The sequence below is a fragment of the Elephas maximus genome, chromosome 25 (genome assembly GCF_024166365.1).
Source record: "Elephas maximus indicus isolate mEleMax1 chromosome 25, mEleMax1 primary haplotype, whole genome shotgun sequence".
Lineage (NCBI taxonomy): Eukaryota > Metazoa > Chordata > Mammalia > Proboscidea > Elephantidae > Elephas > Elephas maximus.
In genome coordinates, this window is record NC_064843.1 from 19,904,964 (window position 1) to 19,932,457 (window position 27,494).

Below are 27,494 nucleotides of genomic sequence, written 5' to 3' on the forward strand. Positions count from 1 at the left end.
TGGACGCTTGAACTGAGATAGTTGTTGCTCTGGGATATGATCTCACTGCTGGCTAGGGATTAGTGTTTATGGATTATACAATGGCTTCGTTGGGGTGGGGAAACCCTGGTGGTGTAGTGGTTAAGTGCTACGGCTGCTAACCAAAGGGTCGGCAGTTTGAATCCACCAGGCGCTCCTTGGAAACTCCATGGGGCAGTCCTATCGGGTTGCTATGGGTCGGAATAGGGTTGCTATAGGGTCACTATGGGTCGGAATTGACTCGACGGCACTGGGTTTGTTTGGTTTCCTTGGGGTGGGTGCCTGGAATTTTCTCTAGTAGGACTTGGGGGGCCAGGGCAGGGCACAGTGTTCCTGTGTTTTTTTTTTTTTTCATTAGGCTGTGGATCTTTTTCTTTCTGCCTTTGCTTTGGGCCAGCCTGTAAGTGGGTGTTGACCAGCACAGGAGCCCAATTTATGTTCTCCTGAGATCTCTCCTGGAGCCCTGGTTATGCAGTGGTTAAGAGCTGGGTTGCTTAACCAAAAGGTCAGAAGTTTGAATTTACCAGCCACTCCTTGGAAACCCTATGGGGCAGGTCTGGTTTTGGTTTTGGAGATCTGTCATGGTACCTCCCTTTCTTTAGGCCGCTCCCCTGCTCTACAAGCTCCAGTGGCTCTCTATGGCCCACAAGAAACAATGTAAGAACTGCAACTTCTCCCTTTGGTTGAGTGCCTGCTACATGCCAGGCATTTTATAGCACTATCTTGAGCCCTGACAGCAACTCCATGAAGTAGGGACTGTATGATCCCCATTTTATAGATGTGGAAATAGTGGCTGAGGGATGCCGCGGTCACAGTCACAACCAAGTAGAACTGGTTAGTCACCAGATCTGATTGATTCCGGAGCCACAGGGTCAGGTCCCCTCCAATCTCACCCTTGGCTCTTCCTTGTAGGGACCACCTGCTCCAACCAAACTGGTCTCCTCTCACAGCCCCAGGAAGCCTGTCTCTATGTTCCCTTCAAGACCATTTTGAGTCTAATGGGATGCCTCCCCACACAGCCAGTCACACAAGACCCTCCTCACATCCTATGGAGTTGCTGACTTTCCTGTTGGTCCACCACAGGACCTCGAGAACTACCACTTACTCATCTCTGCATCTGCTGTGCCCAGCATGTGCACGGTGCACAGCTGCCATTCTCCCAGCTTTCCTTCAACACTTATTGAGAACCTACTGGGTGCTGGGCACTATGCACTGAGCACGGATGTTCACTGCAGCAGTGTTTATACAGGTCCACAATCCATTTTCCAAACTGGATATCCAAATGTGTAGCAGAGAATGAAACAAAACTCTCACAATCATGGAGCTTATGTTTTGCTACCAGGGACAGAAAATAAGCAAATAAACAAATACATGTATAATATAATATTGTCATTGTTGATGCTGTCAAGTTGATTTCAACTTATAGCAGCCCCATGTGGCAGAGTAGAACTACCCCATAGGGTTTCTAAGCTGTAATCTTTATGGAAGGATCCCTGGTGGGCAATGGTTAAGCACTTGGCTCTAACCCAAAGATAGGTGGTTCTACTCCACCAGCCACTTGCTCAGTGAAAGAAAAGACTTGCCTATCTGTTCTCTTAAAAATTTTAGGCATAGAAAACCCTATGGGGCAGTTCTACTCTGTTCTACAGGTTCGCTATGGGTCAGAATCAACTAATGGGCACACAACAAAAATCTTTAGGGGAGCAGATTGTCAGGTCTTTCTCTTGCTGAGCTGCTGGTGGGTTTGAACCGCCAACCTTTCGGTTAGCAGCAAGCGCTTAGCCTTTGGGCCACCAGGGCTCCTTCACTAGGGAGTGAAAAAATGCTAGGAAGAAAAATAAAGTTGGCCGAGAGGATGGGCAGCAGGGAGGAAAGCTCTCTGAGCAGAAACCTCAACGCAGTGCGCTTGGTTGACTGAGGAACTGAACAGTCAAATGAATGAATATTTGAGTAAATTGGAAAACCTAACTTGAAGATGAACAGGGAGTGTGGAGGGAGGAGTTTGAGGTAGGGACCTCTTGGACCCCTCTGATCTTAGGACTTCTCAACGCTAGGAGGAAGTTACTCTTGTGAGTGCCATTTTACCGATGAGAAAATGGAGGCCCACGGAAATGAAGTGAGGGGCTTCAAAAGATGCATCCCAGACCGGTTAGGAAGCACCTTCCCCTTGGCTTTGAGAGCACCCAGCCTCCTGGTTTTCTTTCCTGCGTCTCCTTGGCAGAGTCACCCTTTTCTACTCTGCCATGAAAAGCTGGACTTCCTCAAGGCTTCTCCTAGGCGTTTTCTTCTTCCAAGAGAGCCTACCCACAGATGGTATCAAGGCGTGGTTTTAATCTGCATTTTTCTGAAGACTAATGAAATCATGCACCTTTTCCTATGCTTATTGGCCATTTGGATATCTTGTTTTGTGAAATACCTATTCAAGTCTTTTGCTCGTTTTTTTCTTTTGGTTTGTCTTTTGCTTATAAATCTATGATTAAAAAAATTCTGGGTATGAGTTGTTTATCAGCTCTATATTTCTATTTCTTCTCCCACTTCGAGGCTTGTCTTTTCCCTTAATGGTAGCTTTTAGTGAAGAGAAATTCTAGTTTTAACATAGTCCAACTGAACGAATTTTTCTCTTTTGGTTGGTGTTTATGCCCTCTTAGACAAATCTTCGCCTACTCCAAGAGTGTGAAGATATTCTACGTTTTCTTCTGAAAACTTTTCACTTTATCTTTCACGTGGAGATTTACATTCCAACTTGAATTGATTTTGTGTATAGTGTGAGATCGGATAAAGATTCTTTTTTTTTTCCCCACATGGAAATCCAGTTGGCCTAGCACTAGTTCAATTAACAAAATAAAACAAAGGGGGCATTGAGCTTCTGTTAAGGGTGACAGAATAATTTGGGAGCAGATAATGGTGATGGTTGAACAACATGATGAACATAATGTCTCTGAAATGTACATGCGAAGATTGTTGAAATGTCAAATGTTTTGTTACATATATATTTACCACGATAAAAAAAAAAATACCTTTTCTGCTTAAAGAGAAAAAAACGAAAAAAAAAAAAAACATTGCGTGGTAGTATATGGGTGTTCATTGTACTATTTTTCAAGTTTTCTAGAGGTTAAAAGATTTTCAAATAAAATGCTGGGAGAAAATGATGAACAAAAAAAAGTAGGGGGACTGTTGTAGGTTAACAAATACCATGGAAGTAATACCATGTCCATTTTGTATGCAATGTACAAACACTGATTTTATACTGTCAGAAAGACATCCTTGAAACAAATGGGCGAAACTTCAGAATGGACTGAATATTGTAGGATATTATGGTCTAATTACTTATTTTCTTAGGTGTGATAATATCATTGTGGTTACGTAGAAGAATGTTATTTTTCTTTGGATTTGCTGCTGATGTATTGACACACAAAGCAACTTATTTTTAAAATAATTCAGCAAAAAATGTAAACATGAATATAGATAGATAAATCTGAAAAATAACAATTGCTGAATCCTGTTAGAGAGTACAGGTATTCCTTATACTATTCTATCAAGTTTTCTGTATGTTTAGAAATGTTTATGAAAGACATTGGGGAGAGGGAACATTGTATGGTTCAAATAAAAAGTATTTTCAGGTCAGATTATCCTGGCTACCTGCAGATTTCTGGTCCAGGGCCTCACCTGCACTATCTCACATAATCTGCATCACACCCCTATGGGGTAGGCAACACTGGACCTATTTCAGCCAGGAGTGGCCGAGCCAACATCTGAACCCACATCTAACTGAGTCAAAATTCTCTGCTTTTCTTTTTTGTTGTTTAAGCCTCTCCTCTCCCACCTCATCTCCCAGGGTATGATGGGGAGGATCAGGTGAGAGCAACGTGCATTTACCATGTGCTAGGCTTTGCATGTATTATTTAAATTCTCACAACAACTTTATGCAGTTGTTACGAATAAACATTCTCCATTTTATGAAGGCACAGAGAGGTTAAGTAATGTGCCTAAGACCACACAGCTAAGAATGGAAGAACTGGGAGCTGGGGAACCTGGACAGCCTGGCTCTAGAGCCCCCTACTTAAGCTGTTAAACACACACACACACTTTAAAAAGAACAAATCACTTTACAAATATAAAGTGGGCTTATTGTTGGTGCTCACAGAATCCCTGCAAAGTCCTCCCTTCTCCTTACTGCTTCCAACATTCCAAGACGGCGTTCCAGGTATTGATATGTCTGCATGGGGGACCACTTGCCTCCCCAATTCAGTTGGGAGCTCCTCAGAGCTGGGGGTGGGTCTATTGTCCCCTTATCATGAATCTCTGGTGACTACTCTCTGAGGCCCTCTGGCCTGAAGGTGATCTCAAAGCACAGGCTCTGGATATCGGTCCCACTCATAAGCGATGGTGGTAGGACACAAATTTGCCTGCAAGCTGAGCATTAGGGTCCAGATGGAATGCAGAAGCATTTATAGCTCAGTGGTCAAGGGCCTGCCTTGGGAGACAGGCCAGCTGGGACTTGATCCTTCAGTGCAAGGCTTGGGTCAACTGCTTCTCTCACTCAGAGTCTCAGTTTCCTCATCTGTACACTGGGAATGATAACACCCATCTCGTAGCACTGTTGGGAGGATTTAAGTGTTTCTTAGTGCATGCCCTCACGCTGACAGCTGTTACCACTATGCTTGTTCTCATTCTGTGGGGTTCCGACCCGGCCTAGAGCTCCAAGCTCATTCCTACCACCCTCCCTACCTCACCGGATTTTATGGGCACTGATTTGGATTCATCCTGTCTCAGGACTTTTGCACTTGCTGTTTCCCCTGGTGGGAATGCTCTTTCCGCAGTTTATTTTAAAGCCAGCTCTTTCTCACCCTTTTATGTCTCAGTTCTTGTCACCTCCTCAGTGAGGCCTTCTTTGACCACCCTAGTCTGTTTCCAACACATTCTCCCATTTTATTGTGCTCATATCACCTATCAATACATGATATTATGAATTGATTTCTTTCTCTTCCCACTTGATTTAAGTTTCAAGAAGACAGGGATTTTGTCTGTTTTGTTGTCTGTAGTATCTCCATATCCAAGAACCGTCTGGCGTATGTCTGGCGTTCAGTAAACAAGCGACGAATTGAATGAATGAATAACAGGATGATCCCCAACGTTTACAATCCCCGCTCTTCTGCCGCAGTGGACGAAGAGCCAGGTCAGACTTTGCAGACGGCCCCTTGGGGTTGGGGGTGCCAGTGCGCGGAGCCGACTGGGACTTGAGTGACGCTCCCCGAAAGCCTGGGCGGTGGCCGCGACGGGAGAGGGGCTGTCGCTATTTCGCGACGTCCCCTGCGGGGCGCTGAGCCGCCTTGGGGGTCCGGCGGGGGTCGAGCGGCTAGCGCGCGCGCGCGCGCGCGCGAGTCTTTTGCGACGGTGCCCGGGGAGCTGGCTCCGCCCCCGGCCCGCCCGGCCCGCCCGCGCGCCCGCCCCGCCCCCGCCGCAGCGCTCGCTCAGGGCCGCTCCGGCCCCCGCCCGCTTCATGTGGCCCGGCCCGCGGTGGCCGGCGGCTGGGAGCGGCGAGGCGGCGGCGAGCGGCGGCCGGCGAGGTCCGGGAGGTGGTGGCCGAGGCCCAGGCAGCTGCCCAGGAGGCGGCAGACGGGAGCGGCGGGAGCAGGCCCGGCCCGGTCCTTAGGCGGCTGCCCGGGTGCAGCATGCGCGCCCGCCGGGGGTTGCGGCTGCCGCGCCGCTCGCTGCTGGCCGCGCTCTTCTTCTTCTCGCTGTCGTCCTCGCTGCTGTACTTCGTCTATGTGGCGCCCGGCTTAGGTAGGAAGGGAGTCGGGGACCCGGGGACGCCGCTCTGGCCCTGAGGGGAACCCGGAACCCCCGCCCCGCCCTGGGGGAAGCGGGCCCCGAGAGACCCCATGCCCAGCCCCCGGGGGACGCCAGGACAATTCCTCGCCCTGCAGCCGACGGGCTCCCGGAAACCTCCGCCCCCGTGCCGGCCTCCAGCCCGCTCCCTGCCCCCTCCTAACCCATCGCTTCGCGTGCCCGGCGGTACCTTCACCTCGCCCGCCTTCGTGCCGGGCCCCCCTTTCCCGCCCTTTTCTCCCTGGAAGCCTCACTTCGCGCTCTCTGGGCTCGAGAATTCCCGCGTCGCCCTTCCCGGGGTCCCCTCCAGCCCCTATTCCCGGCATTCCTCGCACCCCGAACCCCCACGGCCGCCCGCCCGCCGGCCCCTCCTCTCCAAGCCCGTGTGCCCGGGTCTCGAGGCTCCCCCACCTTCCCCGTGGCATCCATCCTTCCTCTCCACCGCTTCCTGCTCCCTTGAGCGCCCGCCCGACCCTGTCTTCCCTCCACTTCCCCGTTACGGCCACCTCCAGGTCATCCCCCAACACACGATCTCCTAGTGGCCGGATCCCTTTCCTTGCCGGTGGCGGCCCCACCCCCCCTTACGGGGATCTGCTCCCCATTCAGTCCTCCTAATCTCCTGAGCGTCCCACGCCTCCTCCCCATCTCTTCCCGCTTGTCTCGCCCACACCCAAGGGCACACCCATGTCACCTCCGGCTCCCCCTCCCCCAGCTCCCCCAGTCCTCAGCCGTAGGTTCCCCCTGAATCCAAGACCTGGGGAAGGGGTGCTGTTTGGGCTGTTTCTTTCTTCCATTTCTTTCCCTGCTGCTCTCTGGGCCCTGAGGCTAGAAGGTCGCTCCTCAGCATCCGATGGTGTTTGCTCTGGAGACAGAAGGGAAGTTTAAATTGGCCCTAGAGGAGGGGATATGACAAGGGCTGTCGGGAAATGGTGGCAGGTGGGGAAAGGGAGCATGGAGAATAGATGGAATGGCTACTCATTCTTTTCAAAGGCCTGTCCTTTAAAGGAAAGACAGCCTCTGGAGACACTGAACTGTCCCCAAGCATAGATTCTAAGGCCACAAAGTAGACATTTAAGACATGAAGAGATTAGAAAAAAATTCAACGTGGAGGATAAGATTAAGGGCAGAGGACACTGAGGTCAGACTTGGATTGGAATTTCTGCCCTGTGTGACCTTGGGCAAGTTGCTAAGCCTCAGCTTGTCTCATCTGTAAAATGGGAGTACTGATCCCAACCTCATAGGGCTTTCATGGAAGTAGATACATTCCCTTTTAAAACACTTACCACTGTTCGTTCAAAAGATGGTAGCTATTATTAGATGAAACTTTATGGAAAGAAGGGAGTAGGTGGTAGGTTTAAGGCATGTATTTGCGTGACTTGACGTCACCATGGGGGATCTAGAGAAAACCTCAATTCAGGGTGTAAAGTGATCAGAAGGTGCTGTTGTCCAGGCAGTGAGGGTGAATAAATCTTGTCGTAAAAATTCTGGATTATTCGGACGATGGGAAAGGGTTGATGGTTTAGCTGTAGGAAAATACGTTTTAGGATTGTAGTAAACTGGTGCCATTCTCTGTTGAATGGTCACCACTGAACTAGCCAAATAGAGAAGTATCCAGATACAGCAGAAGATTCCCCCCCCCCCCATTTTTTTTAAAGGTATTTCACTCAGTTGCTAATATTGATGTTGGATACTTTAAGTTTGATCTGAGAAGATTGAGTAAGCAACGTCAGCTTGCCCTGACAGTTTACAAAGTGTCTTAGGAAAAGCACTCCTCCAGGAAGCTACAGTATGTGGCCTGTTGGGTTTGGTGAATAGATGGTAAAAGGATAGGGATTTTAGCAGAAGAATAACGGGAGAGTAATTAGTGGAATTAGTTGAGAAAAGAGTTCATTAGCATATCGGATATTAGACTCTAATAAAAATGGATGTGAAATGACGGATTTGTACCTAGGGGCAGTCTTGGGACCATAACCCGTTTTTTCTCCTTTTGTGAAAAGGGGAGATACTTCCGGTGTGGGTGCAGAAATCAGCCATATATCTAAATGGAAAAACATATCTCACTGGGATAGTAATCACTTTTTGATTAGAAGGGTTAGAAGCCAGAATCTCCAACAGAAATGGAACTTATCAGCTTAATTAAAATGTCTCACCTGTAGGTTTTTAGGTCAGTGGAGCCCCTGTGTAAAGTGATAGGCCACTGCCATGCATAGATTGCTGTACCATTGATAACTGAAAAAGATGCAAAGAACTTGAATTTTAAAAAATTTTTTGAATAAGTCTTTCAAAGGGCAGATGTATTTAGGATTCATGTAAAAAGGATGGGAAGTGGTTTTAGGGTTCATGCAGCTGTGGTTACATTCAGTAATTTGGCAGTCTTACTTTCCTGTCAATGAACTTGAGCTTTCAAATGACGATCTTTGGACAGTGGGGTGGCAAATCTTTTCAAAAGATTAAGGTAATCTAGGGAAATATAAAGGATCCCTGGTGGCACAGTGGTTAAGTGCTCTGCTGCTAACCAAAAGCTCTGCGATTCAAACCTACCAGCCGCTCCAAGGAAGAAAGATTACAGCCTTGGAAACCCTATCTATGAGGCAGTTCTTCTCTGTCCTGTAGGGTTGCTGTTTGTCAGAATCGACTCAGTGGCAACAGGTATGGTTTTCTTTTACTTTTTTTTTTTAGGGGAAATATAAGATCACTGAGATGGAAGAGAAAGATGTGACTTAGGGCCTTACTTGAAACAATTACAAAAGTGAACTTAGAATATAGGTTGGACCATATGAAATCTCTGTTTTTGGAGGTCAAATTGTATATCAGCAATTTCATATAGTTCACTTAATCCATTTCCAAATAATGATACGTCTGTTTTCTGACATATTGGAAAGTTTCGGACTTGTATTTCTTTCCAGGTTTAGTTTTTTTCCAGTCTTGGCTTTTGATTTGCTTTGTTTATCCTGTGGCCACTTTGGGCTCAAGGCTAAAGAGAAATCATGACTCCAAAAGTATGTCATAACTATGTTCAGAAATCTGTAGACTTGTATTTAAAATAAGAGAAAAGTTATGTTAAAGTGTTTTAAATTGTTCATATATATAGCCAGTAAAAATTTCAGCCTAAACATTAACTTAGTATTCTTTGAGATCTGATGCCAGCTCTTAATAGAAACCCAAGAACCAAACCCACGACCTTTTGAGTTGATTCCGACTCATAGCGGCGCTATAGTACAGAGAACAGCTCCATAGGGTTTCCAAGGCTGTAAATATTTGCAGACGGCCACATCTTTTGTGGAGTGGGTTCAAACCAATGACTTTTTGGTTAGCAGTTGAGCACTGTAACCATTGCGCCATTAGGGCTCCTTGCTGTTAATACAAGTGACGCATAATCGAAGAGCAAATGGAAGTTTTCTTGGACTTGACAGTCATCTGTGAAATGGGGGTAATAGTACACTGACTTAGAAAATTGGGTATGAGGAAAATTACTAGATACGATTGTAGCTTGTTTGTAAGACAGACAAAGTGCTCTTCTTAGCTTCTTGACTATCCCCATCCCAACCCAGTTCATATTTTCTCAAAAGTATGGTTTCATCAGACATTATGATGTTTCTGTTTTCAGTTCAAAAGGAATGTGTACAGAGATGACTCATGGTTAAAATTTGGGAGTGAGCAGAGATGTATGTGCTCAAAGGTGAGACAAAAATTATTCTCCATTGTTTGCTATTTTTATATTAGCAGTTTAAAAGTAGAACCTGAAAGGATGGGGCAGAAGGTGTGAGCAGGTGGTGGAGACAACAAAGAGAAGGGAAAGGTGATGTGGTGCATAAAAATGCAGGCATGCCTTTCTCTCCAGTCCCCAGCCCACTACAGTTTTCATTTAATCACTGGTTTCACCTGCAGTGTTGAAATACCTCTTTAAGGTTCTGAAGGAAACTTTGAACTTATTTATGATCCTTTAACTTAAAAAAAATCTTAAGAGCTCAGAGTATGTCCATATTCCAGTCTGACTAGGTCTTTTAAAAGATAACAGAAGTGAGCTACTGTATTTATAGATATACATATGAAGTGCAGATTCTAAAACATTTTAATAAGTTTATGGCACCATCAGATATTAAGGTCATATAGATGTTGTTGACCTTTGAAAATTGTTAAAACAATACGTTTTATTCATCAGAATTCTACCACTTAAACTAATTTTTCTCCTGTCTTTTGATTATTGAAGAAAGGAAGTGGGGAATGATTTTTCCCTTTTTGGCCTGTTTAGTTTTAAGAAATGTTTGATTTGTGGCTGACTTTTGGAAGACAAACCCAGTGCCATCGAGACAGGGAACCAGTAATTCTCATCCCACTTGATTTGACCGCATGACCTCGAGCAAGTCACTTGATTCCTCTGATCTTAAACTTAGCCCCCCCGCCCCCCCCAAAAAAGCAAAGCTCTTTTGAAAGCTGAAACTGCATCTCGGTCAGACTTTTAGTGAGATGTTTTTATAATATAGAAAGTTGATAATTGATTTATATTTCGTACATATATTGAACCTAAGGTTTTAGGTAAGATACAGTTTTGTATAATCAGAAATAATTTTATCTAAGAACCACAGGAAATTTTCAAATTCCACTCAGTCAAATGAAGAATGAAAATAGCTTTTTTGTTTGTTTGGCTTTTTTTTGGTTCCTCTGAGAGCATCAGTGCACTTATTTTTTGAGTTTTTCTTCAGTGACATATGGGGAAATGTGGGCTATTTCATTTTAGAAAACTCAAAAGCCTCTTCCCTGTTAAAGACAACCGTCTCTTCCCTCAGCACACACACTCATACATATTGTCTGGCTATAGCGTGTCTGTCTTAGGAGAAACCCAAATGTGGAGAACAGGATGAGGCTACAAAACTGAACGGCACCTCTTTTGGCCCCGCTTTGGTGATGTTTTGTTTCTTCTCTGCCGTTTTTGCTATATTGGAAGCAGGGTCTTGGTTTGGAGTCGAAATTTCTTTAATAGTGAAAATATACTAGCCTTGCGCACTCTTCAGATACAGCCATTCAAATAGTATCAGTTACTCTTCCAGGACTTCGGTACTCTAGCCAGTAGATGGTTCTGCTCCAATCCTGACGTTTTGTTTTTCTCCTGAACTTGACAGACCAGTGGGAGCAAGTGTGTACAGCATATACTCATCACCAGGAAGGAGGGTCTCAGTGTTGTTGGCGTGACTCTTTAGAGCTCTTTGAGAGAGTAGAAGTTCTAAAGTGGTAGAAGGCCAAATACTACTGACTTGTTTGCTTCCTGAAAATTTGCAGTTTTCTAGAGTATGGAAGATACGTTGGGCACATCCAACCATATGAAGCAAGCAAAAGGGAAGACCTGTAATGCTGCTGAGTCCTATCAAAGAACTAGAGAAAAGCAGAGGGTAACATGGGTCAAGATAAAGGACAATCAGACGCAAACAGGTTGGGTGTTGTCTTAAAAGTTAATGGTGCGATCTTGAGAAGGGGCAAACCCGCGTATACTATCGGTGAAAGGGCAGTTATTCTTTAGTTTCTAGTATTAGCCAAATAAAGGCAAGCCTTCCTTTGCACACTAAATGTATTTTTAGAAAGTTGTGAGAAAATTAATCAAAGGAATTTGATATCTGTTGGTCAGTAGTCCAGTATTTGAGTATCTACTTATATTAGGTTACCAGCTATGGGAGATATTTAAATCTGGAATTTTTGACTGCTTCTTTTATTTTATAGATGATCATACAAGCAAAGGTTGAGTCATTAACTTGCCTAAGGGTGGGAATGATAAGATATTCCTAAGGCACATACTATATAGTTGAAAAGATTAATTACAAGAAACTATTAGAGAAAAATAGAAGACAGTGTATATTCAATTGCTAAATTGTGTGATACTGGCCCTTAATGAGTTCAGACATGGGAGAGAAAAAATCAGTCAGCAAATAGTTTTTTGGGGCACTTCCTCTTGTTAGGTGCCCTTGGATGTTGGGCATTTTAGAAGAGAACAAGGCACAACATTTCTGCCACTGTGGTGCTTTTATTATAATGGGGGGTTTCTGCCCTTATGCTTTTATTCTAATGAGGATACAGCCAATATCCAAGGTACTTCAGATAGTGGTAGGAGTGACTGAGAGTCTGTTTTAGATTGGGTGGTCAGGGAAATCCTTGTTCAAGAGGTGATATTTGACTTGAAGGGTTAGAGCCAGTCACTCAGGTGTGGGGACCGGGTTGGAGGAACTTAGAGCGTGTGTAAAGGCCCTAAGGCAGGGATGACCTTGGGCTAATGTTGACTGGATTCTGGTGAGTGAGAGGAGAGTGGTAGCTGAGTGCAGAAAGGTAGGAGTCAGACAGACCAAGTAGCACCCTGTAGGCCATGGGAAGAACTGTAGAATAGAAGTTAACATTAGCTTCAAAATCAGCCAGACCTAGGTTCAAGTCAACTCTGTCAAATAGAAGACACTACCTTTCTCATAAGTTTGTTGTGAAAATTAAATAGAATATGCATGTAAAATATGCATGTAAAAAGCTAAGAGCTTGACACAAAACTCCCCGTTGTTGTTGTTAGGTGCTGTCGAATTGGTTCTGACTCATAGTGACCCCACGCACAACAGAATGAAACACTGCCTGCTCCTGCACCATCTTCACAGTCAATGCTATGTTTGAGCCCATTGTTGCAGCCACTGTGTCAGTCCATCTTGTTGAGGGTTTTCCTCTTTTTTCGTTGGCCCTCTACTTTACCAAGCATGATGTCCTTGTCCAGGGACTGGTCCCTCTTGATAACATGTCCAAAGTATGTGAGACTAAGTCTCACCATCCTTGCTTCTAATGAGCATTCTGGCTGTACTTCTTCTAAGACAAATTTATTTCTTCTGGCAGTCCCTGGTATACAAGTATTCTTTGCCAACACCATAATTCAAATGCATCAATTCTTCAGTTTCTTTTACTCATTGTCCAGCTTTCGCATACATATGAGACAGTTGAAAATTTCATGGCTTGGGTTAGGCACACCTTAGTGCTTTTGAACCCTTTAAAAAGGTCTTTTTGCAGCAGATTTGCCAAATGCAATATGTTGTTTGATTTCTTGACTGCTGCTTCCATGGGTGTTGCTTGTGGATCCAAATAAAATGAAATCCTTGACAACTTCAGTCTTTTCCCCATTTATCATGATGTTACTTACTCTGTATATTTATATTTCTTATTTATAACCATAGGAGATGTCCTCTTGGTCAAACGCTAAGTACTGAACTAAGATTTAGGAGGACTGGGCTCCAGTCTGACTTTACCAGTCGGTTTTCCAGCTGTAAACTGAGATTGGACTATAGTACAGATTCTAGGGTCCCTTTCAGAAGTTACATGATTCTGACCATATGCCTTGAAGTAGAAGAAATAATTACCTTTTCCCCCCACCCAGTAAAGACCCGCTGCCCCATTTTTTAAAATTCAGGCTTTCCGTTCACTTCATTTCCCACCTTTAATGAAGCACTGAGCCATAGAGTCTGAGCTGCTGCTGGAGTGGTGGAATGCTTGTGTGTAATCATCAGACTTCACAGTTTCCCTCTTGGGAGTGAGTGGAGAAGTTCAAACTGTTTCCACTGCCATTGAGTCGATTCCGACTCATAGCAGCTCAGTAGGACAGAGTAGAACTGCCCCATAGAATTTCCAAGGTTGTAATCTGTACGGGAACAGATGGTCCCATCTTTCTTCTACGGAACAGCTAGTGGGTTCGAACCACCAGCCTTTCAGTTAGCAGCCAATCACTTAACCACGGAGCCACCAGGTCCCCTTCATACTGTGTAATGCTACTGTTTTAGAGCATTTACCTGGGAACACAAAACTTAGAATTTCTACACTGAAGTCTACCTTTGCAGTCATTGTGGAAAAAAAAGGAAAAAGAAATTTGTGTTGTCCTGCTCAAAGGAAAAAACGGAAAGATTTTGTGGGAAGATCTTTGAGACGATGAGAGCTTTTTTTTTTTTTTTCTTTTTGGGTAGGGGGCTCTTTTGTCCCCTGGGTAATCCTTTTTAATTTTAATTGGCTGAATCAGCCCTTTCTCCAGCTTCACACTTTTGCTTTTAAGCATGAAATAGTCCTGGACTCATTAGCTCCTGCTCTGTCCCCGATTCTCTAGGTAGTTGGATGTTAAAAGGAATTTTATATTTTGACCTGGTAATTTTTTTTATGTTATGGCTTTAAGAGACCAGGAGGGACTGAAGAACATTCGTACCTCCTGCTGATCCTATGAATCCAGTGTTTCCCCGAGCATGGGAATCACATTGAATAATTTAGAGTGCTGTCCCTTCTCAAATTCCCATCTTTTTCTTTTTGTTAGTTTGAGTAAGCTATTATTAGCCCTTGGGTATTGTTCCCCCTTCTTTGAGAGCCTGGTCCTTGCTTCTGAGGTACCTCCACTCCCGTCATCAGTTATGAAGAACAGTTCTCTCAGGCGATTAGTGGCCTAATTATGATGATGAAAAATGTTGTGGGATGTCAGGGGCAGGAAAGCATAGATTGTAAGAAAGCACGGTGTTGTACTTTAAAACTTAATCTAGAGTATACTAGTGACCATGACTGTTTCTTGTTTTTATTAAAGAGCTGGAAAACATTTAAATGTATGTAAAGGGGGAATTGTGTGTTTTTTTTTTTCTCACCAGGTGGTTCTAAAAGTATGATTAATGGATATTTAAACCTTTTACTTAGTTTTTATGTATTGAACAACCATGAACTTGGAAAGATGGAAAAATGAGTATATTTTTCTTCCTGGAACTGCTAATTACCTTATTATTTTTGACGAATTCTACTTTTAGACATCAAGCCTAAATTATAGTCATGATTATGATGCACAGGTAGTTCCCGACTTACGGTGGCGTTCTGTTGCGTCGACTCTCTCATAAGTCAATTCTGACACAAGTAGAATACCTAATTTTTTTTTTTTTTTTTAGTTTTCATTATTGCCTTTTATTATCAGTGTCTTTATAAATCCGGCAGCGTTTTGAAGAGTAAATAGAAGAACTGAACATCTGGGAGTAAACATCTGAGAGTGATAACATCAGCAAATCATGTGCCAGAACATATTAGTAACGATAAGGTGTACCAGAAAAAAAAAAAAAGACGGTCATAAGCACAGTTTGTTGTAACTTGAATACACTGTAATTTGAGGAGTACCTGTATATGTTTTCAGATTGGTAGGTCATTGGCTCATAAAGGTCAGAAAATGGCATTTTCCTACATGCTTTGTGGTCATGTGTGTATAGTTAAAAAGGGAAGAATCTATTCTAGTTGAGAAGGATGACAAAATTGCCAACTTAAGGAAGTCAGATCAGATGACAAAATCACCAGTGTAAGGAAGTCAGACCAGATGTAGGGCAAGGATGATGGTAGACTGGCTTTAGGGTTCATGATGAATTTTATTTTATTTATTTTATTGTGCTTTAGCTGAAAGTTGACAGCTCAAGTTAGTTTCTCATGCGAAAACTTATATACACGTTGTTATGTGACCCTAGTTGGGATCCCTGTGATGTGACAACACATTCCCCCTTTCCACCTCAGGTTTCCCGTGTCCAGTCAACCAGTTCCTATCCCTTTCTGCCTTCTCATCCCGTCCCCAGACAGGAGCTGCCCATTTAGTCTCATGTATCTACTCGAACTAAGAAGCACACTCTTCACAAGTATTATTTTGTCTTTTAGTCCAGTCTAACCTTTGAAGAGTTGGCTTTTGGAATGGTTTTAGTTCTGGGTTAATAGAGAGTCTAGGGGCCATGTCTTCTGGGGTTCCTCTGGTCTCAGTCAGACCATTAAGTCTGGTGTTTTTACCTGACTTTGAGTTGTGCACCCCACTTTTCCCCTCCTCTGTCAGGGACTCTTCTGTTGTGTTCCCTGTCGGGACAGTCATACCTGTGTATTTTAAATAAAAGTAATTTAAACTTTAAACCTTTCAGAAAAGCTAATTTTATTCATAGCCTCATAATCTTTATGTAATGATAGGAAAGTTTTTAGGATTGTAATTTTTTGTGCCTGAAATAGTGCCTACCACATTATATGCAGGTAAATATTTAATGAAATGAATGAGTAAAACTGTTGTTTGAATGAGCCAGCCTCTTCAAGGTTGGATTGCATTTACTCTTGGGGGTGGGGGGAATGCTTCTTGTATTAATCTTGATTTTGAAGTGACTTTGAATTCCTTTTGCCCCAAACTACTTGGTACTTTTTTTTAATATGCTGTTGCGTAAGCATTTTCATTGAAAATTTAACTCTTGCTCCCTCCGGTGTGTCCACTTGTATTTCTGCCCCTGAGCCCTGATGGCACAGTAGTTAAATGCTTGGCTGCTGACCAAAAGATTGGCAGTTCAAACCCACCAGCTGCTCTGCGGAAGAAAGATGTGGCAGTCTGCTTCTGTAAAGATTTACAGCCTTGGAAATCCTACGGGGCAGTTGTTCTCTATCCTACAGGGTCACTAAGAGTCGGAATTAACTCATGACGGTAGTGGGTTTGCCTTGGTTTTTCTGGGAGGTCTTTGTAAGGCACTGATGGGCATTTCTACACAAACTACTACTGATCTGACTTTTGAGAAAGCAGGAGTGAAGGTTTTTTGGTTTCTCTTGCTCTACCTTGTTTGAGTGAATTTGATGATTTCTTATTCTTTGTCTTTAAAATGGTAACTGCCACACTTGAGATGCGTTGCAAGCCATTTAAGGGACTCAGGTGTTGAAAAGTCCTATGACCTCTTGTGACAAAACAGACTATCTGTATTTTACTTGATGTTTTTGTGTTTGTCCATTATTTTATTCAATAAGACTGAAATATAACTTAAGTTTTAATGTTTTCTGCTTTGAACTGCACTTATTTGAAAGTACATGTAAGTCAGGGCCAGATGTTGGGACACCAAATTTTTGGTGTGTGGGAAGATACAGTTTACTGGTAAACATATGATATAGAAGAGAATTTGGTAAATATTAGAGATTAGTGAACATAGCAAATGAAGCACTGGGCGCATTTTTTCCCCCCATGCAGAAATAAATGTACTTAATGATTTTGACTGTGAGAGAAAATGAAGTTTACTTGGCATTTTGGTGGCACCAAATCTCCATTGACCAACACCTTTTATATTTTGCTCTGTAGTAATAAGTGGTGGTTATGATGAAGACCGACTGTGAGGCAGGACTTGAGTGTGATGTTGTGTAGTTTTTTTTCTGGTCTGCTAATTCTTTGAGAACTGCCTCCCCAGCCCACAGCACAGGCACAGGGTAGGCAGCTGGTGGTGGTGAAAGGGCTGCCAGGATGGTCCCTAGAAGACTAGGTGGGGTGTGATGTGAATGCAGAATTATCTGTCGTTGTTGTTGGTTGCTTTCATAATACCAGAAAAGGAAGAAAGTGCTAAAGAATGAGGAAATAGAAACCTATGTAAAACCTGCTGGACTTCTGCAACTCTGACATGGTCAAATTTGGCAATGTGAAAAAGTTTTTTCCTGGTATCACCTGAACTGCAAAAATGTTTATCTAAATGTGAGTGATAATGGGTGATTAAAGGCAGCTGAGTACCTAGAGTTTTTTTTTTACATTTGATGGTGATAATAAAAAAAAATTACAAACTCCTCTTTGCATCTGCCTGATCTTACAGCTAAATTCATTGAGTCACCGCGTTAGGCCCCACAGTGTGCTAGACTTGAGGGTACAGTACTGAACAAAGTAGACACCATATCTGTCATTTTTTTAAGCCATCAGCTAGGGAGCATGGGTTCACTTCAGTAAAATTTCAGAGTTTTGAGTGATTCTATATTCCTGGAAAAATGTGTTCAATCGAAGGCCAGCTCAACTGACTTTCATTGGTGTTAACATTCTCTCATTGCCAGGAATAACAGTGAATGTATTTTAGTTGTAGAAACTTAACACAGCAAAAAGAGTTTTCATGTCAAGACCTTTCTTTTAATTCTCACCCCATTGGGCCCATTGGCTGTGCATGTTCTTGGTGGTGTTCATATGTACAGGAAATACTTTTGCTTTTTGTTTCCCGAAAGGAGTCACGGTGAGGCTGTTGAGCACGCACACAGTTGAGCAGTGACATGATTTTTCTTTGTTACACAGGTGCTCCCTGGGTCAGTGGAGGAGGAATATATTTACATGCTGAGAGGCCTCTCCCCTGTCACCTCGAAGAGTGTTAGACATAAAGTAGATTCTTTCCTTACCCTTTGGCTAACTCCTATACTGCTCACTCTCAGACCTCCAGTTCAATGTTCAGTGCATGCATCTGTGCTCTCTTGTTCATTGTTATATCCCTACTGCCAAGAATACTGTTTGGCACACCAAAAAAAAAAACCAAACCCATTGCTGTCGAGTTGATTCCTACTCATGTTGACCCTGTGGTTATAGAGTAGAACTGCTCCATAGGCTTTCCTTGGCTGTAATCTTTATGGAAACAGGTCGCCAGGCTTTTCTTCCACAGTGCTGGTAGGTGGGTTTGAACCACTAACCTTTAGGTTAGTGGGGAAAAAAAAACAAAACCCATTGTTGTCGAGCCAATTCCGACTCATAGTGAGCCTATAGGACAGATTAGAACTGCCCCATAGGGTTTCCAAGGCTCTAATCTTTACGGAAGCAAATAGCTACATTTTTCTCTCACAGAATGGCTGGTGGTTTCAAACTGCCGACCTTTGGTTAGCAGCCGGGCTCTTAACCACTGAGACACCAGGTTTCCTTTTTAGGTTAGTAGTCAAGCACAAACTGTTTCTATCACCCAGGGACCTCATTTGGTATACAGTAGGTGCTCAATAAGTACTTGATAAGTCAATGAAGGAAACTAGAGGTGGAAAGATCTGAAGTCTGGAAATGTACAGCCAGCCAGTTCCCCACTTACTTGTGTATGTTAAAGGCCACTGTCAAACTATCAGGGCTTCAAGGTGAGGAACTAAAAGAATTAAAAAAAAAAAAAAATGTGGATTTGTAAAACGGTTAATTAGAAATTATGATTCATTGAACAGTTTCAGATTAATCATGCTTAGTGCAGTGAGATGATTGATGATTTCGTGGGTGGCTAGTTTGTGGGCAGATGACAAGTGGGAGTTTTAAGTTTTTTCCATTTAGGGTTCAAGGTGGATTTTAACCCTTTTAAGTCACAATAAAGTGCTTTGTACCTTAGATGTATATAATAATGCTTTGAAACTACAGATCACAAAGGAATGTACTAGTGGGTTGTTTTGTACCCTAAACTTGGAATCTAGAGGAAATTAAAATTAACAAACACAAGAAAACAGTCAGTCTTGGTTTAGAGTGGGGCAGGTACAATAATTCTTCTATAATGTAACGAACATTGTTTCTCGTTTTTAATTAGAAAAATATTTAGATTAATGGCTCTCGTGTTGTTTATAAATTTATGATAAAGCTATCCCTTTATCTCTTGCATATGTTCGCTGATCTTTGCCTTGAGAGGTAGTTTTTGACTAGGAAATGAGAAATTGTTTGATCTTTTATTTCTTCCAAAGAGATGGGGAAGAAATACTTTCTGAAATTGGAAGACAACATGGAAGTAAGTCTGTGATTCATAAACAAGTTGTCTCTTGTGTGCTAATTATTGGATGTTAGGTGGAGAGAATCTTGTCTCTATTACTAAGATTATTTTCTCCATAAAAGCTTGAGTTGAGTAGTGCTACACCCATCAGTTGCATTGCCTGCAAGGGGCGACCAGAATCCATTGTTTGGAGAGAGTTGTGTGTGTGAATGTGAGAGTGGGAGGAAGTAAAATGTTTTGGTTTTGGAATTGGCTTACTTTCCTGTCTCATTGTTGACTTGGCATGCCGGACCTTTTCATTTGGATTGTGTTAAGTAGTCAGAATCTTAAGATTTGTGTGAATTAGGAATTTGGATGTATTTGGGTTGCATTTGGCACTCGGGGAAATTAAGTCTAGGTAGGAGTCATCTTTATGTTTAAGGTAATTTTTTCCTAAAATTTTTTTATTATGGAAATTTTCAATCATATACAAAAAAAAGAGTGAATAGTATAATGGATCCCGTGAACAAAGGTAATTTTTTGATATGTCAGGGATCAGTCTTGAAATATGTGAAGGTGAAAGAGCCAAAAGGTCCCTTCACCCCCAAACAGAACAGCAAAACATAAGTGCAGACTTTGGCTAATTTATCACCTGGCTTTTTAAAGCTTCTAAATGATTGGATTTCACTTTTGTTCAGATGTCTTGCTTATCCAATTATCTAAATGAGTCTGTTTCTTTATCTGAAAAAGGGAAGACATGTAGTATTTAAACTCAGAGGGTCATTGCAGAGGTTAAAGGAGAGAATAGTTGCCACTTGTTTGCAGAGCTTGGGGTCTAACAAATAAATGTCCCTCTTCCCGTATAGGTTTGCTATAAGTCAGAATCCATTCAATGGCAATGGGTTTGGTTTGGTTTGGTTTGTGTTTCTTTGTTTCCCCTTTCACGAGGAGCCCTGGTAGCACAGTGGTTAAGGGCTTGGCTGCTAACTGAAAGGTAGGTAGTTCGAACCCACCAGCTGCTCCGAGGGAGAAAGATGTGGCAGTCTGCTTCCGTAAAGATTACAGCCTTACAAAGACACAAGGAATTATGAGTCCAAGAGACAGAAAGGGCCACATAAACTGGAGACTACATCAGCCTGGGACCAGAAGAACTAGATGGTGCTCAGCTACAACTGATGAGGGTCCTGACAGGGAACACAACAGAGAACCCCTGAGGGAACAGGAGAGCAGTGAGATGCAGATCTCAGATTCTCGTAAAAAGACCAGACTTAGTGGTCTGACTGAGACTAGAAGGACCCCGGAGGTCATGGTCCCCAGACCTCTGTTAGCCCAAGACAGGAACCATCCCCAAAGCCAATTCTTCAGACAGGGATTGGACTGGACTATGGGATAGAAGATGATATTGGTGATGGTGAGCTTCTTGGATCAAGTAGACACATGAGACTATGTGGGCAGCTCCTGTCTGGAGGGGAGATGAGAAAGCAGAGGAGGACAAGAGCTGGCTGCATGGGCACGGAGAATACAGGGTGGAGAGAAGGAGTGTGCTGTCTCATTAGGGGGAGAGCAACTGGAGTATATAGCAAGGTCTACATAAATTTTTATATGAGAGACTGACATGATTTGTAAACTTTCACTTAAAGCACAATAAAAATTAAAAAAAGAAAGATTATAGCCTTAGAAACCCTATGAAGCAGTTTTTCTTTGACCTTTAGGGTCGCTGTGAGTTGCAGTTGACACCCCGGCAGTGGGTCTTTTGGTTTCCCCTTTCACAATTCCTTAATCACAGAGAGGGAAGGGAAAGAAGGAAATTTCCTATTAATATCAGCTACTCTTATGAACCAGTACATAAGAGGAGGGTTGAAGCAATTGATTACACTGAAATTTCTAGAAGTTTCCAGAGGATTGAATTTTTTCTATTACCCTGTCTTTCATTTGAACCTTCAAATTTAGACCAGGAGGAACAGGGTAAGCACGTTTGCCAACAATAAACCTTCCCGTGCTGTGGCGTTACCTCGAAGGCACCTGCTGAGTTGGAGGCGCGGGTGCTGTGGTTGACGATGCTGAAGTCCCTGAGGAGCTGGGAAGCTGGCAATTACTGTTAGGGTGTGTAAGCACTGTGCTCTTTTGGCTCCCTGGGCCTTTTTTTTTTTTTTTTTTCCAAAAATCTATTGCTAAATTCTGTACCTATTTACATCAGCTTTGACCAAAGCAAAATCCGAAGCTTGCAAGGAAATAATGGTGAAACATATCCCTTTTAGGACTTGTGTTGGCACAAATTTTGTGGTTTCTGTTCAGTAACAACCCCCAGTAGCCACAAATTTAAACAACGCTAACCTAGTTGTAGTATTATTAGTCGTATTAATTTATTAGTTATGTAATTAAAATAGTAAAACAGCCTACTACAAATGGGAGCTATCGTTTCAGTTTGTATTGTATGTGTGAAAAACTGACTTTTCACATTGTGAATTTTGACCAAACTTTACCAGTAGGTTATTTCTGTAAGCTTTGTGACATCAGAGATATTCCAGAATGAATCATGCTTAATTAGGATTTAACAAATATTACCACCCTTGTTATGTTGAGCAATATTTTTAAACTATTAAATCAATTTAAAAAAAAAATTTAAGCATGATAAAAAGGAAATTAGAATAATTTACTCATAATCATCTTTTTATCATAAGTATTTTCATTTCTTGGTTTCCTTCTCATCTTTACACATGTGCGCACGCACAGACAGATATTTGAAATTTTTGCACCTTGGGAATTGCTAGGCTGAGAGCATTAATTTTAGAAGTGTGGTAGCAATTTAATAAATGCTGTGTTTGTGCTAGAATAATGTTTTACAATCTCTTTGCTATAAAATCTTTTCCTGGGTAGTTTGTGTTTCCCCTACTAGAACCAAACCATAGTATCTTAATAGAAGATTATTTCTGGCAAGAAATTCTTGAAAGGAAAGCTAAAAAGAAAATATACTTGCTGTCTTTACCTGTTATGTGGAAAACTTAACAGGAAATTTTAGCCCCTTTGGTGTCAAGTCGCTTTACTTTCGTCGCTGAATACTATTCATAAAATTCAATAGAAGAATTTCAGATTTCATGAAATGTTACAACAGTATGGCTAATCTAACGTGAGAGCATAATTATATATTTTTTAAAGATTTTTTTTCTAATTGTGCTTTAGGTGAAAGTTTACAGTGCAAGTTAGTTTCTCATGAAAAAATTCATACACAAATTGTTCTGTGATATTGGGTGCAAACCCCCCATTCGTCCAATTTTCCATTCCCTTCCTGCTTTTTCATCTTGCTTTTGGATTCGTATACTTCATTGAACTAAGAAGCACGTTCCTCACATGTGCGATTGTTTCTGTTATAGACCTGTCTGATCTTTGGCTGAAAGGTGGGCTTCGGGAGTGGCTTCATTTCTAAGTTAGCAAGGTTGCAGGGGCCATAGTCTCCTAGTGTCCGGGAGTGTAATAGTTCATCTGTTTCCTCCTTTGTGAATTCCACACAGAGATAGGGCCTTTCTCAGAAACCTAGTGATTATTATTTTCCAGTCTGGATTTTTTTCTCTGGTTTATCAAGTGTCGCTAAACTTTGAATGATTGAGAAGCTATTTGGGGATGGGTCAGGTCACTTGAGCAGAAACCAAAGGGATTAGGCTGGGCTGGGCTGGCCTGGCCACATTAAACATAAACATTACTGCCATTATTCCTTCAAATGCAGCCGTGTGACACAGCTTGCTTGTTAATTCTGTAGTTAAAAAGAGTAAAGATGTAAAGTTAATTTGTCCTGCCTTCTCTAGGCTGACCTAGGCTTTTCTGGCCCCTGGGAAGGCCCCCCCTGGAAGCATTAGACATAATGAAAACTCAGCATGTGCCTTTGGCTTCTAAGTTGTTGGAAATGATTAGGTTGAAACTAAATGATATTTTCTTTTCTAATTTTTTTTTTTAATCAGGTTATCTGTAAATACTTGTATGTACAGAATGGAGATAGTATTGATGTCATGTAGTTTATTCTTTTCTGTAAAGGTGCATATATTAAATACAGTCAGTTCTGCTTTAACATGACTTACATGTTCCTAAAAATCACCATGCTATGCAAAAATCACTCAATTAAAGCCACAGAACTTATGGGAAAAAATGGGGTTAGGTGCACAATACTCAGAAACTCAGTAACACATAAAAAGAAAAAGAGCCCGGCCTTGTGCCATCCTCACAATTGTTGCCACGCGTGAGGCCATTTTGCTACGTTTGAGCCCATTGTTGCAGCCACTGTGTCAGCCCATCTCGTTGAGGGTCTTTCTCTTTTTCACTGACCCTCTACTTTACCAAGCATGATGTCCTTCTCCAAGGACTGGTCCCTCCTGACAACATGTCCAAAGTATGTAAGACGCAGTCTCGCCATCTTGCTTCCAAGGAGAATTCTTCTACTTCTTCCAAGACAGATTTGTTTGTTCTTTTGGCAGCCCATGGTATATTCAGTATTCCGTGCCAGCACAATTCAAAGGTGTCAGTTCTTCTTTGGTCTTCCTTATTCATTGTCCAGCTATTGCATGTATATGAGGCGACAGCATGGCTTGGGTCAGGCACACCTTAGTCCTCAAGGTGACATCTTTGCTTTTTAACACTTTAAAGAGATCTTTCGCAGCCGATTTGCCCAATGCAATGTGTCATTTGATTTCTTGACTGCCGCTTCCATGGGTGTTGATTGTGGATCCAAGTAAAATGAAATCCTTGACAACCTCAATCTTTTCTCCGTTTACCGTGATGTTGGTTATTGGTCCAGTTGTGAGGATTTTTGTTTCCTTTATGTTGAGGTATACTCCGTACTGAAGGCTGTGGTCTTTGATCTTCATCAGTGAGTGCTTAAGTCCTCTTCATTTCCAGCAGGAAAGATTGTGTGATCTGCATAACGCAGGTTGTAAATGAGTCTTCCTCCAACCCTCATGCCCTGTTCTTCTTCATATACTTCAGCTTCTTGGATTATTTGCCCAGCATACAAATTGAATAGGTATGGCAAAAGGATACGACCTGACCACACCTTTCCTGACTGTAAAACAGTCAGTATCCCCTTGTTCTGTTCAAACAATTGGACTCTTGATCCATTTACAGATCCCTGATGAACACAATTAAGTGTTCCGAAATTCCCACTCTCTGCAGTGTTATCCATAATTTGCTATGATTCACACGGTTGAATGCCTTAGCGTAGTCAACAAAACACAGGTAACATCCTTCTGGTAGTCTCTGGTTTCAGCCAGGATCCATCTGCCATCAGCAATGATAATCCCTGGCCCTGTGCCCTCTTCTAAATCTGGCTTGAATTTCTGGCAGTTCCCTGTTGATACACTGCTGCAGTCGCTTTTGAATGATCTTCAAGCAAAATTTTGCTTGCATGTGATTTTAATGATATTATTTGATAATTTCTGCATTCGGTTGGATCACCTTTATTGGGAACAGATATAAATATGGATCTCTTCCAGTTGGTTGGCCAGGTAGCTGTCTTCCAGATTTCTTGGGATAGATGAGTGAGCACCTCCAGTGCTGCATCTGTTTGTTGGAACATCTTGATTTGCATTCCATCAATTCTGAGAGCCTTGTTTTTCACCAGTGCCTTCATTGCAGCTTGAACTTCTTCCTTCAGCATGATTGCTTCTTGATCATATGTTACCTTCTGAAATGGTTGAACGTCGACCAGTTCTTTTTGGGTTTAGTGACTGTGTATTCCTTCCGTCTTCTTTTGGTACTTCCTGTGTCGTTTAGTATTTTCCCAGTAGAATCCTTCAGTATTGCAACTTGAGGCTTGAATTTTTCCTTCCGCTGTTTCAGCTTGAGGAATGCTGAGCGTGTTCTTTCCGAAACAAAAATGGTAGCACAGTTTTACACATTTACGGGGTTAAGATGTACCATAAACGCGGCCCTTTACTTTGAAAAAGACCTGAAGTTTGCTTGTAGAAGTGGCTGTGAGGGGGTTGCAACTTCTGAACCATTATGAAGTGCTGGAAGGAGGGTTACTTGAAATTGTACTGAAAGCTCTAACACCAGATATGTATGGTATACTCACCCTGTAAACTGGGGTAGCTGGTAGATGTTTGGGGTATGTGCGTGTGAGTGTGGTTTTCTGGGTGTTTCTCACTGACAAAATTGCACATATGCAAGTGTGAAATTCAAGTTATACTCACATCATTACCAAGTAAAGCAGTTGTGGTTGAACAAGTTTGTATTTTCAAAACAAGCGGTACAGCAGAACTGACTGCAGGAGACAAAATGCGATGTAGCTTTTATAAATATGTGAAAAGAACTCTGATTTTTTTTAGTGGAGAATGGTGTGTAGAAGCCAAGATCTGGGTGCCAAGTATGCCTGTTGCCGTTGAGATATTGATGCTTCTAGGCCTTCTCAGTGTGTACGAAAAAAAGACCCAAACTCATAGCCGTTGCGTTGATTGTGGCTCATAGCAACCCTGTAGGACAGAGTAGAGCTGCCTGATAGGGTTTCCAAGGCTGTACATCTTTCTGGAAGCAGACTGCCACATCTTTCTCCTGTGAAGCAGCTGGTGGGTTCAAACTGCCGACTTTTTGGTTAGCAGCCGAGTGCTTTACCCGCTGTACCACCAGGGCTCCTTTCTCAGTGTGTAGAGCTATAGAATACATGTATGTATGTATATACACACACACATATTTCCATCTATATTTCTACATGTATATATATTGAAAACCACGAGTTCACACCAATACCTCCAGTTCTAATCCGGTACCTCAGGGTTCATTCTAGTCTTCTCCGTTTTCATATCTGTAACTCCTTTCTCTGCCAGTGAGAAGGCTAGCTCCCATATTCCTTATATATTTATTATTTTGATCAGTCCCCCTCTGTGTAACCATGTTGCTCTGTCCCCAGCCCCTGTTTGAACATACTTCTCAACGCAGGCATGTGTTGTCTTTGCTAGACTGTCTTTCCTCCTCACCCTGCTTAGGCTTCAACACCTACACCAGGCTGTACTTCAGCATGGTTGCCCTCCTCACCCTACTTGGGCTCTGACACCCACACTGGGTTGCAGCCTCTCCCATTGTGGACACTTTTCTTCCCTGCTTGGACTCTGCTTCCCCACCTCGCCTCCCTCTGCTCCCTGTGTGGATGTTTTCCTCGCCCTGCGTGGCCCTGGACTCCATGCTGGGCAGCTCCTGCATTGTGCTAGTGCTGGGACACTGTTCTGTGGACCGCTGTGGCTCCCTCACCTCCCCGTGGCATGGATACCTACCTCACTTAGTCCTACCTAATGGCTTTAGGATTGAATGATTTCAGCAGAAAAAGGGAAAGGGAAGGACTGTATAAAACTTTCTGATAATTACTTACTTGCCTTAACCACGTCACCTGGTTTGCATTCTGAAAATAGTCCCCGTGCCTGTCTGAAGTTCTTTGAAGGCTGTTTTCTGTGTCACTTGATGCACAGGATAGTCTGGCTTTCTTCCTCTAAGCTCCACGTTTTTAGCTAACCAGAAGATGACAAAGTGAAACATTTAGTCCACACAATTAGGATGAGTTGTTTTTTTTTCCCCCTCGTTAATCTTTCTTATGTCTTAGATAAGTAGACTGTGGTATTTGGGAAACCTATTTCTCAGAAGTGACTGTTTTGGTCAGTAGTTTGAGATAAGCAGTCTCATGAAATATAATTTCTTTCTACCCTTCTTTAGCTCAGTAGTACATCTCGCAACATAAGAGTAGCAGCAGCTGCTGCTTCTGTTATTAAGCCTTAACTATGTGTCAATCACTGTATTACAGTATTTTGCATGCATTACCCTTTTAATCAATACACAGCTCTTTGAGGGATAGGTAGTACACAGATGAGGAAACCAAGGCTTGGAGAGGTTATTTGTTCAAGGTTACCTAACTTGTAAGGGGGTGGAGCTGTAGCTTGAGCCAAAGTCTGCTTTTTTTCTAGGGCCCTGGTGGCGTAGTTAAGTGCTTGGCTGCTAGGTGAAAGGTCAGCAGTTCAAACCCACCAGCTGCAGTTCAAACCCACCAGCTGCTCCGTAAGAGAAAGATGTGGCAGTCTGCTTCTGTAAAGATGACAGCCTTGGAAACTCAATGGGGCAGTTCTACTCTGTCCTACAGGATCGCTGTGAATCGGAATCTACTTCATGGCCATGTTTTCTTTTTTTAAATGCTCTTAATTACAGGAGTCCTGTTGTCACAGTGGTTAG

At 42.6% G+C, this 27,494-nt stretch overlaps 1 protein-coding gene across 2 annotated transcripts in view; it reads left to right on the forward strand.

Annotated features, from left to right (window-relative positions):
• The first annotated feature begins 5,501 nt into the window (after positions 1-5,501).
• Positions 5,502-27,494, forward strand: part of B4GALT5 (beta-1,4-galactosyltransferase 5) — an 87,041-nt gene continuing 65,048 nt past the window's right edge. The window contains exons 1-2 of one of the 2 annotated variants that reach the window (XM_049868927.1): positions 5,744-5,802; positions 9,455-9,526. In XM_049868927.1, the coding sequence (XP_049724884.1) occupies positions 9,511-9,526 (16 nt within the window). In that variant the 5' untranslated portion in view covers positions 5,744-5,802; positions 9,455-9,510. Of the gene's footprint in view, positions 5,803-9,454; positions 9,527-27,494 lie in introns of both variants that reach the window. The other variant, XM_049868926.1, reaches the window with a different exon arrangement.